Here is a 15,534-nt window from a genome sequence, read left to right on the forward strand (position 1 = left end):
GTTTGTTTTTTTTTGTGCACAGAGACATATCGCACCCTCCATTGCTGTCCCCACAGAATGCTCCTCACATTGCTCTGGGGCCTCACCTGCGTCCCCCGTTCCTGGGCATGCCTTCTGCCCTCTGCCAAGCCCCAGGTGAGCATTACCTCTACCAGATGTTACACACACATACACTCACATTTACTCCAAACTCATTTAACCTGGGAGTTTTTTTGATGTGGTATTGGTTATATATACAGTTATATATGCAATAGCATTTATTTTAGATTAATATAGCACAAGTGGGCTTTTCAAACAAAAGGTTAGGTTTGAAATTCAACAATAGATCAACATTAAGGCAAAATTATTTGGACACTTTCTGATGCTCAAACATAGGTGTAACATCCATAGTTAATGTGATGAACTACACCTGTGTTACTCTGCTAGGACACCTGTGTGAACTTGAGGAGAACTGACTTCATACATCCACTTAAAATTACCTTGAGATCAGTTGATTTAAAAAGTAATTAAAAAAATTCCTCAAAGAGGAAAGGTCTATCATCATTTATTTTGGGGCCACTGTATATATCACTATATGAGTGTGTATAATCTGAACACTTGATGTATATTGTATACAAACAGATGTATACCTTATTTTTGTTTTAATGATAGCTGTAAAATGGGATGAATATGTTTCCCTTCCCTGTAAAATTGATGTTCTCTTGCTGTTGTTCTGTAGGTTATGGTTTCCTGCAGCCTGCTCAGGCAGAGATGTTCGCTCGTCAACAGGAGATCCTTCGTAAACAGAACCTTGCTAGGTAATGTTATAGAGATGCACAGATATATGTCTCAATCAACTACTACTTGATGTTTGAGCAACTGTTTGTACTATACCAAAAGATAGATTTAATTGATGATGCACACAAACACTGTGGGGAATTTTATATTATGTAAGTTACAATCTTACAATTTCCATGTTGCAGTGTGCCTTTCTGATTGTGGAATGTTCCTCCAGGTTGGAAATGTCTGCTGAGTTGTTGAGACAGAAGGAGTTAGAGAACCTCCACAGGCAGCGACTGCTGGCGGACCCACTGGGCCTGCATCCTGGGCTTCCTGCAGAACACCCTGCCTTGCGCAGCCTGCACGAAATCCCAGAGGGCCACCCTCTCAGAGAGGAGCTCAATCGCCGCAATGCCATGCTGGTTTTGCGGCACAACAACACCCCATTACTCTCCCTCAACCACCAGGGGGCAGCAGTAGGCACTTCCTCTAAAGACCTCAGCAACAGGAAGAGCTTGAGGAAAGGAGGACCACTCCGAGGGGACCAACAAGGGGGTTTGTCTGAGGCTAAAGAGATGCTCAGTGAGGGTTGTGCACGGGATGGAGAAACAGAGGGACAAGATGAAGACATGAAAGACTCTGAGATTGATGCAGAGGTTGGGGAAGACAGGCCTGAGAGGCTTTCCAAAGTGGACGGACATAGTCTCGGTTCGGAGGTGTGTCAAGGCAAGGATGTGACCAAGTCTAGCGAAACAGTGAAAGAGCTGGGGGAGGGGTCAGGACGGCTCAGTGCCCCTTGTAGCTCCATTGGGCAAGAGTCACCGACCCACCACCTCTTCACATCAGGACTGAGCAAGAGTGAGGCCAAATACCTGCCACCAGGAATCCCACCCTTAACCACTTTGCCTGGACAAACGCTGCCCTTTACCTTTCCATACACCAGCCCTTACTTTCACACCGGTGAGTTCACAGCTGTTTAAAATTCAGATAACAGAATCTAATCACATTCAGTGAGAGATATTGTATCTTATGCTACGTTCAGACTGCAGGTAAATGTGGCCCAAATCCGATGGATTTAGATCTTTTTTTTTTCAATTCCGATTTTTGCCACTTCCATATGAGGTACTAAATCTGATACAGGTCAAATGTTTTGCAACGCGACCACAGTCTGAACAGTCATATCAGAATTCATGTGACTTTTACGTCACTCTAGAGCAACATTTGTCACAATTCTGTGCTCATGGGAGTCACTTCAAAGATTTTACATACCCGAAGTTATCAAGATAGTTGCGAAAGGTAGTCAGTGAAGGACAGTGATGTGTCACAACTCATAAGTATTACAGTGACAGCTCATTCAAGCAAAACACGAGGGCTCGTATCATAAATGTTTAAAAATTATTTTTTTCTTTTTATATATTGCCTGCACATAAATTCACTGGCTTCCGCGGCAGATCACACTATAAATAAACGAGTAATCATTTACTTTAATGTTCTCCGAGTTTATTTCCGTATGACAGTGTGCTGTGTGATGTCTTTTTATCATTCTTTTGCACATGCTGGTTAGTTCAGGACCATGATCTGTTCGCACTGGAATCTGACATTGGCCACATTTAAAACAACAATGTGAACAGCTATACATCTGAGCAATAAATCGGAATTTAGCACTAAGGCTTGCAGTGTGAACGTAGCCATGGAGACATAAATTTCCATATTCCAAAATTCCAAAGCACTCTTCATTTAAAACGAACATACAGAGCACTAGTGTTGGTGACATCATATGCCTGCTCCTCAACTATAAAAATCTGGAGTTCACATAGTATTCCTTGTCCTCAAAGAGACAGAAAGAGTGAGCAAGAGAGTTAGAGAGAAACTGAGAAATTGAGCCCAGAGTGCAAGCAAGCCCAGAGCAAGTTTTAATGGAAAATGAGTCTCCTAATGAGGAAGTGACCAATTCAGAGAGAGGCTGAGCTAATCTACCTCAGGCATTCTAGCAAATACTGAGCATGCAACATACAAAAAGATTTTGTATACAAAAATGCACTAGTATACTAACATACAAACAAGTCTCATCTTACCAATGATATGATGAGACACAGAGAGAAAAAAATTATAGTTTAAAAAAGTTTAAAACAAAACTAAAATTCTGTTATTGCTCACTGCCATAATGAATTATTTACAATAGTAAATGGGAATCGCAGCTATCAAGCTCCAAACCAGACAGCAACATAGTGTCTGCCCAGATCCGGCCCACATCTGGGCCGTGTGGAATCCACGTGAACCAGATGTGGGCAGGATCTTGGCTGGCACTATTTTGCTGTCTAAAAAAAAAAAAAAGAATAATAATACTATAAAATACCATGAAAAGTCAGGAACTTAAATGTACTTTCACTGGTAAACTTTGGAGCTTGACAGCCACAATTATCATCCATTTTTGTTGTATGGAAAAGAGTAACCTGGACAATGTGCTTGTGTTCCAAAAAAAATTTTTTTTTTTTTTTAAATTATTGTTATCCACATTACAACGAAGCAAACAAGGTTTAACCCCACATTAATATCGAGGTAAAGACGAGTTTAACAAGCTTAAGAGTTTCTCCCCGTTTAACTGAATGAGTGCAGAGCAACCTCAGCCATCTGAAATGCATTACCTGCTCCAGCTGAGAGACCTCCCCCAGGAAGGGGCCCTGCCGCTGACCTTTACTAAACTCTGTAATAGGCAGGGTCAATAACAGAGCGGTGTGTAGGTGCAAGTGAGTGTGTAAGGGGACAGGGGGCCTTCTGTCTCTAATGATTTCTGCTTCCTCTCGGCCCGGCGGGCTCACAGGCGCAATGGGAGGTCTTTTTGTGGACGGAGAAGAGGCGGGAGCAGTCGAGGACATCAGCAAGTGGAGTGTGGAGGAGGTGTGCAGCTTCATCAGCAGCCTAGCAGGCTGTGGGGAGTACACACAGGTGAGGACAAGAGCAGGAGCAGAGCGTTGGATACCTCCTCTCCTGCCCCTGCCTTTAACAGGGGCTACTGGAGACATACAGTACAGCACAGAAGGAAGATCACGTGCTGCAATTTGTAGACAAGAACATTAGACCAGAATAGCTTGATTTAGTTGTTTCTTGAGTGTTCTTTAAAAAGTTAGAAGGCCGCTCTGCGCTGCTCTTATCTTTCTCACTCACAGCTCTGTCTCACACATCTCACCACACCGAATGTCATTCTGTCGCATGCTCAAAGCATCAACAAAACCCCACCGTTGACCACAGCGCACCACATTTCACTGCAGATGCCGAGTATGCATGAGCTTCCCCGTGGAATGAGTCACGTGAATTGTGTGCATGTTGAGTGAAATGGTCAATGTTCATCAACGTCAGCTGAAGCTAGGTCATCTATTTCAGGTCTTCAGAGAGCAGGCCATTGATGGCGAGACTCTGCCACTGCTAACTGAGGACCACTTGCTCAACAACATGGGATTGAAACTGGGGCCTGCCCTCAAGATCCGCTCTCAGGTAAAGAGAAGACCTGCTGTACCAGGGGTGTCAAATCCTGCTCCTGGAGGGCCAACATCGTGCAGAGTTTTATGCAGACCTTACTCCAACACACCTGCCTGTAATTATTTCACTAGTTTACACGTACATGAAATCAAATATAGTATTTGTGCGTATTTGCCGTTCTGTCTGGGGGAGGGCTCAGAGCTCGGAATTTGGCCCGAACCCAGAGTACTCCCCCTCCTTGACTGGGATAGAAACCAGCCAAGAGTGAGGCGATGGGGTGGTGGAGGGATGCTGTGAAACTGTCGTAGGACAGAGGTGAGAGACGGCTATAACGGCTTCCTCTTGCGTTCCTCCCGAACTTTGTTAAATAATAATAATTCGTTACATTTATATAGCGCTTTTTCTGAGACCTCAAAGCGCTTTACATAGATGGGGGAATCTCCTCAACCACCACCAATGTGCAGCATCCACTTGGATGATGCGACGGCAGCCATATTGCGCCAGAACGCCCACCACACACCAGCTTACTGGTGGAGAGGAGACAGTGATGAAGCCAATCAGTATATGGGGATGATTAGGAGGCCATGATGGACAGGGGCCAAGGGGCAAATTTGGCCAGGATGCCGGGGTTACACCCCTATTCTTTTTCGAAGGACATCCTGGGATTTTTAATGACCACAGAGAGTCAGGACCTCGGTTTAACGTCTCATCCGAAGGAAATAAAACTTCATTAAGTATTCTTGAGACCTTGATTACTTGATTCAGGTATTTAAATGGGGTTATAGCTAAACTCTGCAGGAAGATAGCTCTCCATGTCAAGACGCTGCAATAATAGTGGACAGATAAACAATAGGGAAAGGGTGGGCAACTCTGTCCCAACTGTCCTGCAGAATTTCTTTTGATCAGGGTTGGAACTCTGCATTACAGTGGACTTAAGAGGGCCATAGAGCAAGGGTGTACTATCCTGCTTCTGGAGGGCCAACTTCCTGAGTTTAGGTCAAATCCTAATAAAACTTACTTGTACAAGCTAATCAAGGTCTTCAGGATCACTTAAAACTTCTGATCCGGTGTGTTGGAAAGGGATGGATCTAAACTTTGCAGGAAAGTTTCTCTTCAGGAGCAGGAGTGCATACTGCTCCTGAAGAGCGGGCTACAAAGGGGGCTACAAAGATGGTCCATAATAAATGAACATATCAGAACTTCTGACCAGAAGATATTTGTAATTTTTATAGATTTTTTTTTAATGATCTTGCCCAGGGCCCCACATACCTAAAGATTTTTTGTCTTGTTTCATCATGTATTATCACATTTCTTCGTTCATTATTCTGAGCAGACATGAACACAATCATCTTGTATCACTGTTACTGTACATCCTTATGCACTTCCTGTTGGGTGTATGGTGTGAGAAATAACGCTGGCATGTGGCTGCTTTCCTCAGGTGGCGCGACGTATTGGCAGAATATTCTACATGACCAGCTTCCCGCTGGCCCTCCCGCTGCCGCCATCTGTTCTACGCCCCACAGACAGAGACCCCCTGCCCGCCGAGACCCGTCCTCTTTCTACCGGCAGCACTTCCTCCCCATTCAGCGTGCCCCCTCCCGCCTGCCGCGCCTCCCCTAAACAGGAGAACGGAAACCCCTCCTCAGCGGGAGCCTACGACTCCACTAAACCTCCCTCGTAGAATTGGCCATTAAAACTCTTGACTGCTTCTCCATATGGCAGAGGCAGTGCTTCAGGGAGGAGGTAAAGACGGAAAGAGGGCATGAAGGGGGCCCTCTTTGAACTATTCTTTCCTTCCTCTTACCCCCTCTACCCCCCTCCCGAAATAAAAAGCAAACTTGAGGACCTTTATGCAGAGGCACTTAATCTTTTTAGGAAAAGTGTGGAGAAATGTGCAGAAAGAAGAGAGACACTGAAGAAATGATGCGGGCTGAAACAGCTCCACCCTTCGCAGCGGCTGAGAGGAAGCCAAAATCCAAAGATGTGCAAATAGGGACTTGGGGACGAGACAGGAAGGGTTAGAGTGTGCGAGAGATGAACGTGAGCAGACAGCTGCTCCTAAACCGCATGCCAGAAGGAAGAGAGACGCATCCAGCAAGCGCACAAGGTACACATGCAAAATTCTTTTGTGTCAGACTTTGTAGGAAAGGATCATTCGCTGCAATGAACTCTTGTGGTAACCAACGATCTCGGGGAGCGGTAAACTTAGAAAAAGACTCTTTTTTTTTCTTGCGTTTACGCCACCTCCTCCTCCAACTTCCAGCCGTTTTTAAACTCTCTGGAGTTGGTTTAGCTTCGAAAGACTAAATCCTCCAAAGAGGATTAAATATAAGAACAGGATGGAACTCATTTGCAGACTTGACCAGTGCAACTATGCATTCCACAGTCCAAAACCAAAGATGGATGGATGTGGAATTTTCAAACGAGATCTAGTGTTGATCTCTCCGGTGATGAAACAAGGTACACATACAGGGCCATACTGAAGGAAGAGAAACTCAAAAAGAAAGATGTGTAAAGCACTTAAGACTTCCTGTGACCAAAAGCCATCAGCCAAAGCAATGGCCCACCCTCTCACCCGACAAACATCTGGGCCCGTTTTAGTTTCACGACCCTACGAAAAAGGGCATTAGGAAAGGATGTACGTCCATCCCTATGCTAGTCCATAGATGGATTAATGCCATTGTGAGGTCACAATTACTGCTGTGGGAAAGACATGTTATCCTGAATTGTATAGAAACATGCTCAAGATGAGAATATACTGAAGATGAAATAAGTGGTACGTTTTGTTAAATGTAGTTGCACGAGTTAAAAATCTTCTTTATTACTGAACAAAATGTGACTGGGTGACTCTGTGTTACTTTTGTTCTTCTTTTTCTGTTTGCTGTGTATTCCAGTTGTAATAATCATGAGCCCCAATCTTAAATGCCACTTCAGTATATAAATGAGGAAAAAAATATTTATAGAAATTTGTTTGCTGTAGTTAGAGCAACGAGATATTAAATTGTCCTTAAATTGATCCCAAAGAACAATACTTTTCTCTTTGTTGCAGGGAAATGGACGGCACAAAGCTCTTTATGCAAATCTTTGAAATTGTTTTTTCTTTTTAAATATGTAAGCAATTAATTAAAATCGTCACTAGATTTCCCATCAATGTTTTGTCTTCATCCTATTTTTCTATTCTCCGCTGGGTGAAATAAATCCTATTGAAAACTTAAAGATGCTTGTTTCTCTTTTTTTTTCTCTCCGAGTGATGTTTATTTCCAGACTCCTCCACAGTCATGCAGGGAGTGGCGGCCCCAGTGGATGGCAGTGGATGGTAAATCCCCTGGTTAGGGGAGTGTGAGTGTAAGGTTCAGGTCAACAACAGCTGTCAGAGCGTCAGGTTCAGTCACAGGCCAGCGCCCCTGTGGTCCCCGCCTAACCCAAAGAACAAATGACTCTCAGGGACGTCCACCATCCGCCTCTTAAAAAATCTTTTTACTGCAACCGTGACTGTCAGCACCAGGTGCTGCTTGTGATACTGTGTACTTGAGTGATAGAGGAGTAAACCTGTTACCCAGACTCATGCAAACATGAGCGCTGCTGCTCTAGTGAAAACTGAATGAAGCCCAGCTGAAGTTTAGTCATGGTGGCCTGAATTTAACGTTGCCTGACGTTCTGAACAGCACCTTAAAGGGGTGGTATAATGCCCCTTTTTACAAGATGTAAAATAAGTCTCTGATGTCCCCAGTTTGAGTCTGAGTGTGTATGTGAAGTTTTAGCTCAAAATACCCCCCAGATATTTTTTTTATTGCATGTTAAAATTGTCAATTTTCAGGGTGAGCAAAAACGTATTGTTTTTTTGTGTCCCTTTAAATGCAAATGAGCTGATGCTCCCAGCACAGCTTGCAGATATGCACTAAAATGTCAGGAACTGTTCTGCCTTTTATGTTCAAACCAAAGTCGGACAATGATGGAGAGATTAAAGAAGTGACAACATGTAGAATGCAACAGGACGTTTCTGAATGGTCCTTCTAATTCACCTTAGAAGACTTGGAATATAGCATGTCACATCGACAACTTTTATCACGCTAGGTTTAAAACTAGCCTTAAACTAGTCATCAGTGCATAATCTACCTCACCCAACTGAACTGTTTAAAGCTGCTACCAGCTGATAGTTAACTACTAGATCCAATTCACTCACAAACTGGATAAGACAACTCTTTGAATTGCACTCGCAAAATGATTTAACAAATAATCTAAATAAGGATGATGTGAATTTTTTTGGTTGCACTATTCAAGTAGATAACGTTTCTTTTAACCAATTTCCTACAGCACTACTAGAGCTGCATGGAGTTCTGTCTGCTTTAAAACATTTAGAAAAAGCCAAGTGTTTTCAGAAAGTGATGTGAAAGCACTGAAGGGGAGAGATGTTCTGGCGAGAGAACAGGCTGCTCTCTGTTTTCTTCTCTTCCTCTCTCCCCACCTGGGCAGCACAGCCTGGCAGTGGATGATACGAGCGTTTGGCAGCCTGGTGTTCAGGGCTGACCCCGTACCCCGTGCCTCCACCTCCGCCTCTGGTTTACCCATTCACCACCCCTAAACACAAGCAGTGCCCTCGGCACAACAATGCAACATATCTGAAGAACACTGAAGAAAAAAAAAAGACACCTTTATGTGGTTTTAAAACAAAGTTCAGACCATCTTTAATGGTCGTTAGATGAAAAAGAAGTCCATCTGTTTTGTTGTACACTTTATAAAATACAATGATGCAAAATAGAAATGTAATAACAGGGGCTGTACATGGCACTTAAAGGAACAGTTCACCCCTAAATGATTCATGTCTTGGTGAGCTTTTCATTTAATAACATAATTGTATCAATCATGTTTGGATGTGAAATAGAAATGTTCCTTTGATATAAATTTAGTCCTGATCAGAGAGCTCTAGGTCCTCAACCTTATCTTCCTCTCCCTCAGCGACCTCCTTTAGCTCTGTGCTCAACATCTTCTTTGGTGCTTTGCCTTTAGAAGACGAGGGCTTTTTCTGGTCACCATCTGGAGAATAGAAAACAGATAAATGGTATGCTACATACAGTTAAGATGGTTGAAAAATAAGATGGGGATCCTGAATTGAATACATTGAATATCTAGTCCTAAACAGAGCCAACCGTAGCCTGACTACGTCAGACTTCGTACTTCCGCTCAATTTCATTTCGCTTCTGTACTCAGTCTGAGATAGCGACCGTTTTCCCCCGGCCTGAAAACAGCCGGCCAATCAACGAACAGAGGGCGGGCTGAGAGCCGTGACGTAGACGCTGATTGTACCGTGGATGCGTAGATTTACTTCACATAATCTGCAAAAGTCGTTCACAGCCCTGTTCACTCCGGTATTTCGCTCGATGGTTTTGTTTTCGCATCATACATGTGTTTACAGTGGAAGTTAGATTCGGCTGAGCATGCGCATAACACACGCCGTAACCAAACGTTATGTGATTGGCTTACGGGTAACCAATGATTTTAAACTTCAGACAAGCGCCCCCCCGCGAGAAAGAAAACGCTTTTCAATTATGCCATGCCAGACTCTGTCTACGAAGCAAAGCGAAGTAGCAGAGTTTGGTATTACCAGGCTAAGCCAACCGTAGCTTATTACAGAAACATATAATCACCAGAATCATCCTCCAAGTCATCTACATCCTCTTCATCGCTCAGGTCTGAAAGGTCCTCTAGGCCTTCATCAACCTCATCAGAGTCACCCTGTTCATCTGCAAAGAAAATTAGAAAATGTCTTCAGAACAATAATCATTTACATTTATTCATTCATTCAGTACAATTTCTAATCCAAATGGACTTCCTGATACTGAAAAAGTCAGATGAACAGGCTGATTAAATTTGCATTTTAAGGTTATCAAATCAAAGCAGACCGTTCTTGATTGTTCGGTGCATGTCACTTCAAAAAAATAGGAATCAAAGAAATCTTCATAACTTTTATCAAAAGTAGTAGTGATGCACTGAAACTTTGTCAACTGAAAATATTCAACCAAAAAACAAAACAAAAAAACATTTGGGTAAAATCATTGCCAAAACCGGTGGTTTAATTTATATATATCTCAGAAATGCAATTCAATCAATCAATAGCAAGTTAGTCAGCTAGAAAACAGTTACTATATAGTTTAACATATATATATATATATATATATATATATAGTTAACATATATAAATAAATGTTAAACATATAGAATGTTAAACATTTTGCATTATTTGCATTATTACATATTCATTATATATATATATATATATATATATATATATATATATATATATATATATATATATATATATATATATATATATATATATATGAATGAATGAATGAATGTGTCATGAAAACTAGTTATTACAGCCACCTTTTAAATGTATTTCAACAACGAATTGGAGTAGAAACAATTATATCGTTGCAAATTTGATATAAAAAACATGTACAATTGAAATGTTTGAATACAAATGTATATAAACACTGTATACATTTTTTATTTGATTAATTATAAAATAAATGTTATTTTCAGTTTTGATTCACGGCTAAATTTAAACTTTTACTTCAGTTTCAGTGTTTCTGTAAAAAAAAAAAAAAATTTGGTGCATCACTAAACAAAGTATAATGACTTGGTCTGCCTCTAAAATCGTTTTTTTTTTTCGACTGACTGACTTCAGAAATCCCTTTCACTTTTTGCTCTGCTAGTGAATACTAAGTGTTATAAATAACAACATTTAACATTTTCAAGAAACTTCTGCACACGTGGATTCCCAATAAACCCTCAACAAAGCGCAAGCGTTCATCTAGAGACGAAACTACACCACTGACCTACCCATGCTGCTCACGCACAGGTTACCATTTACATGACAAAAATAAAGGCTAGCTTCTGATGGCAATTTAGCCTCGCTAATCCAGAGGTGTGTGTGGGAGAGTCTCGTGCTCTCTGAAGAAGCAAGGTTGAAATCCCTGAGCTTTGAAGTGGGATTTGATACGATGCTGCCTGGGAGGTGAATTTCAGCATAGACACCCTCCACCCTAATTACCCAGAACACACTGGAGCCAGCCAGAGGGGGAGCCGCGCTCAACACCATGCGCACACCTCGCTGCTGAGAGCGGGCTCATGCATCTTAATATAACCGCTGGACGGCTGACCGTAGAGTTCAGAGAGGGTACAGAAAGTCCACCAGGAGCACGAGGCAAAGACTTCAATGACTGCCTGTGGGGCTGATCAATACAGTGATGATGTAGGAGGGGGAAACAAATCAAAGACACAATCTACATGTTGCTCTCAGCACTGAAAACAGCCTCAACACAGGAACACTGAAGATCAGGGAGTTTACAAAATGAGCAAACACACATTAAGATGGAAGAGCCTCGAGCCAAGTCTTTGAGAAAGTCGACAGCATTAAATGTCCTGGCACACTGCAGCGACATCAAAATGACAAACTAACATGACATTAGTAGGGAAAAAGTAGACAAACCTGGCAGGTGGTGAAGCACATCATAACTTCATAGACAAACAAACCAAAAAGAGTTTAGAGAAGAGAACTATAACAAGCGTGCATTTACAGAGAGAAAAAAAAGTTTGTATGAACCGTTTGAAAATTGTTTCTCTTTTCAACTGTAGTGGATGACTGAATTATTAATATGAATTATTATTATTATAATTTAAAATATCTGTTTTCTATTGTAATATATTTAAAAAAGTAATTTATTCTTGTGATGGTAAATCGAAATTTTCAGCATCATTACTCCAGTCTTCAGTGTCACATGATCCTTCAGAAATCATTCTAATATGCTGATTGGTGAAACATTTCTTGTGTTGAAAACAGTTGCACTGCTTAATATATTTGTGGAAAATATTTCTTAGGACTCTTTGATTAAAAAAAAAAAAGAAATGTCAAAAGAGCAGTTTAAAATAAATGTAATTACTGTTACCTTTGATCAATTTAATGTGTGTACTTTCTTTAAAACATGCATGAATCATAGAAATCTCTAGAATTTATTTTAATTAAATGTGCATGGGGGTTTATAAAACTAAATTATGTGTAAATATTGTACACATAAAGCTCACTGTCGGTACATTTTTATTTATATTTGTATTATACTATCCATCAGCAACTGATTGATGCTAAGGTAACCAACCTGCTTCAAAACAAGCTCCAGCAAAACCAGTCACGTCTTCAACTCATAGTCAGAAGTTGTATTAGCCTAGCATCCAGGGTATGGACACGTAAATATTGGTATGCCATACAAAAAAACAAAAAAAACACATTATAAATAGTCTCTTCTTCCTTCCACCTCCACTCTTGTCTTTTCCAGCCCTCTTCTAACTTCTACAGCCACTTACACTGAAACTCTGCCATGTGAATGCCATAAAACAAACTGCAGAAGTGAATTCTTAATCAAAAGTGTGAAAAAGTGAAATATATTTGTTGGTTTGGTAAAAAGAGTAGAACAGAACAACAAATCAACAACAAAAAAGGGCTTTTTGTTTGACAATATGCAACCGAGACCACAAATTAATATATTAGAGGTCATGTGACTCTGTTCTCCGGGTCTAAACGCTGGAGGTATGGGGCCGGTTAAGCCGTGTGGTGAAGGAGCGGCCACTAACATCTTTCCAAGCGAATGTTTTGAATTACAAACCCCCACTGGGATCCAAGTATGCAAAAAAAAAAAGCTTCCTGTAAGAGAGAACAGAGTAAGAGAGTGAGAGACCGACAGAATGAGAGAGAGAGATTTGTAAGGACTCCACACAACGAGCACCAGATGTATAAAAAAAAAGAAAAGAAAAAAACAAAAACTTCCTCTTGCCTCCCACCTCCATGGGACTTTTTCTGCGGCTGTCGGCTCAAGGGCGGGAGGAGTGGGAGAGTGTGGCATGTGTCCGACACATGACCCAGCACACAACTCCAGATATAGAGTTAAAGAGGAGAGGCAAGTGCACGTCTGACAGCTGACCTGCCCTCCACTGAGATCCATTCACACACACACACACAGAGAGAAAAAGAGAAGAGAGAGAGAGAGAGAGAGAGAGAGAGAGAGAGAGAGAGAGAGAGAGAGAGAGAGAGAGAGAGAGAGAGAGAGAGAGAGAGAGAGAGAGAGAGAGATACTGGGCTCATACAACTGAAATGGAATGGATATGTGTGTGTGTGTGTGTGTGTGTGTGTGTGTGTGTGTGCGTGCGCGCATGCATGCATGTATGTATGTATGTGTGTATATATATATATATATATATATATATATATATATATATATATATATATATATATATATATATATATATATATATATATATTAGGGCTGTCAAACGATTAATCGCGATTAATCGCATCCAAAATAAAAGTTTGTTTTTACATAATATATGTGTGTGTACGGTGTATAATTATTTTCTATATATAAATACACACACATGCATGTATATATTTAAGAAATATTTGCATGTATATACTGTGTATATATATTTATATTATATATAAATATTTTATATATAAATAACAAATTTTTCTTAAATATATATGCGTGTGTGTGTATTTATATATAGAAAATAACTATACTCCATACACACACATATATTATGTAAACACAAACTTTTATTTTGGATGCGATTAATCCTGATTAATCGTTTGACAGCCCTATATATATATACAGTTTCGTTTCCTACTGTAAATGTTCATAAATATTCGATATCTGTAAATTAATGATATTCGAACTGTAAATTAATATAACAACTTTTCAAAGCCAAAATGAAATCAAAATAGTTTGATTTCTTAATATACATTCCTTAACTTTTTGTGCATGATTCATCTGCACATATTAAAATATAGAAAGAATATTTATCTTTACAATCTTTTGTTATACAAATCAATGTTATAGCTTGCTCCACCTCTAAAACAACTTTCCCCTTCAGCTGATAGCTTCCTCTCTAATCCTGTCATATAGAGACCATGTTTCACAACCAGTTCACAACCAGCAATGAAGAAAATCAAGACCCATCCTACATTTTTTTCTTGCTAAAGTTCCCATTTCATGCAGAAATGCTGCTATAGAGAAGTAGAATGGGTTGAGAAGAATATTTAATCAGAGTTCAAATAAAGTTCAATAGATCTGTTGGGTAAAATTGACTCCTTTACTACTACTACTAACTTGAATACATTTTGTATTTCTCATCTCTGATAAGAGAATCTTCTGACAGCGCAGTGCAATGGACAGCAGCCTCCCAGTGACAAAGAAAGGCATTACAGGAAAACAAAAATCTTTCCCATTGCACGTTAGTAAGGTATATACATTAGTTGCAATGAGGGAACAGAGTAGTATATTAACATGAAGACTTACCTTTGGATTTGAACAGGTCGTCGTCGTCATCATCATCATCGTCATTATCTGAATCAAAGAGACCCTTGAACTCCTTTTTGTCAGCCTTTTTCTCATCAGCCTTCTTGCGCTTGATTTCAGGGAGATTCAAATCCTCCATCTAAATTACAAAGCGATGAGAAAGAGAAAAAAATATCTTTATATTAAAATATTCATCAAAAGGGGAAAAAACGTGAACAAAAGCTGCAGATATGACGTTAATGAGAATACGACGTTAAGCATAATGCTTCTGGTTTTTTTTGGTTTTGTTTCAGATTTAGTTTAAGATCAAATCTGGTTGAGACATCTACAACTGTTTATTAAAAAAAACTTTTTTCTAGTTGTACAATGAGCTATTCTGCGAGTTTCCTTCCATCTCATTAACATCAGATGTCACAAAATGAGCAAACAGAAAATTGAACTTCTTTTATCTATAGATATCTTACTAATACAAAGGATTTAAATGTATATATATAATTATAATATAATAGTGAGAAAAATAGAATTTTTAAACAAAAAGGTAATAAATGTGTATTCTCCCCTAAAAAAATAATAGGATTTAAGTATGTGTGTGTGTGTGTATTGATGGAGGAAGTGGCAGAGGCAGTAGAGGCAGGAGGGAGAGGTAATCAGATCTGAGCGTGGGGACTCGGTGGATCAAAGCCTGGGACGCAGCCCTGAGCGCTATAATACTCTTCCTGTAGCACTAGCCCTGCCGCCTCCTCCGCCAATCTGCCGCTTCCTAGACGCCAACACTCCGCCTGGTGTCATCTCCATTATCTCCCTACGGACATGCTCCAGCTCCACACACATACAAGAACACACACAGTAGGTGCTTTCACAGAACCAGCACTACAGTTTTCACAAAGATGATCACAACTGTGTGTTTAAATTTTAAGACTAGCATTAAAATAGCACTGGGCTAAACAGC

At 40.4% G+C, this 15,534-nt stretch overlaps 2 protein-coding genes across 8 annotated transcripts in view; one reads left to right on the top strand and one right to left on the bottom strand.

The window, feature by feature from the left end:
- samd11 (sterile alpha motif domain containing 11) overlaps window positions 1-7,449 on the top strand; it is a gene marked incomplete at its 3' end in the record, with an annotated part of 90,943 nt that extends 83,494 nt beyond the window's left edge. For 4 of the 7 annotated variants that reach the window (XM_079848715.1, XM_079848716.1, XM_079848711.1 and 1 more), the window contains 6 exons: window positions 23-135; window positions 719-797; window positions 995-1,719; window positions 3,581-3,705; window positions 4,141-4,251; window positions 5,675-7,449. In XM_079848715.1, the coding sequence (XP_079704841.1) occupies window positions 23-135; window positions 719-797; window positions 995-1,719; window positions 3,581-3,705; window positions 4,141-4,251; window positions 5,675-5,917 (1,396 nt within the window). The remainder of the gene's footprint in view (window positions 1-22; window positions 136-718; window positions 798-994; window positions 1,720-3,580; window positions 3,706-4,140; window positions 4,252-5,674) is intronic. The other 3 variants (XM_079848712.1, XM_079848713.1, XM_079848714.1) reach the window with 3 other exon arrangements.
- Window positions 7,450-8,880: 1,431 nt separating this feature from the next.
- noc2l (NOC2-like nucleolar associated transcriptional repressor) overlaps window positions 8,881-15,534 on the bottom strand; it is a 29,736-nt gene continuing 23,082 nt past the window's right edge. The window contains exons 17-19 of the mRNA XM_079848718.1: window positions 14,586-14,724; window positions 9,882-9,977; window positions 8,881-9,270 (exon numbers count right to left, since the gene is read on the bottom strand). Of these exons, the coding sequence (XP_079704844.1) occupies window positions 9,140-9,270; window positions 9,882-9,977; window positions 14,586-14,724 (366 nt within the window). The 3' untranslated portion in view covers window positions 8,881-9,139. The remainder of the gene's footprint in view (window positions 9,271-9,881; window positions 9,978-14,585; window positions 14,725-15,534) is intronic.

The sequence above is a fragment of the Squalius cephalus genome (assembly GCF_949319135.1).
Source record: "Squalius cephalus genome assembly, chromosome: 18".
NCBI classification, from domain to species: domain Eukaryota; kingdom Metazoa; phylum Chordata; class Actinopteri; order Cypriniformes; family Leuciscidae; genus Squalius; species Squalius cephalus.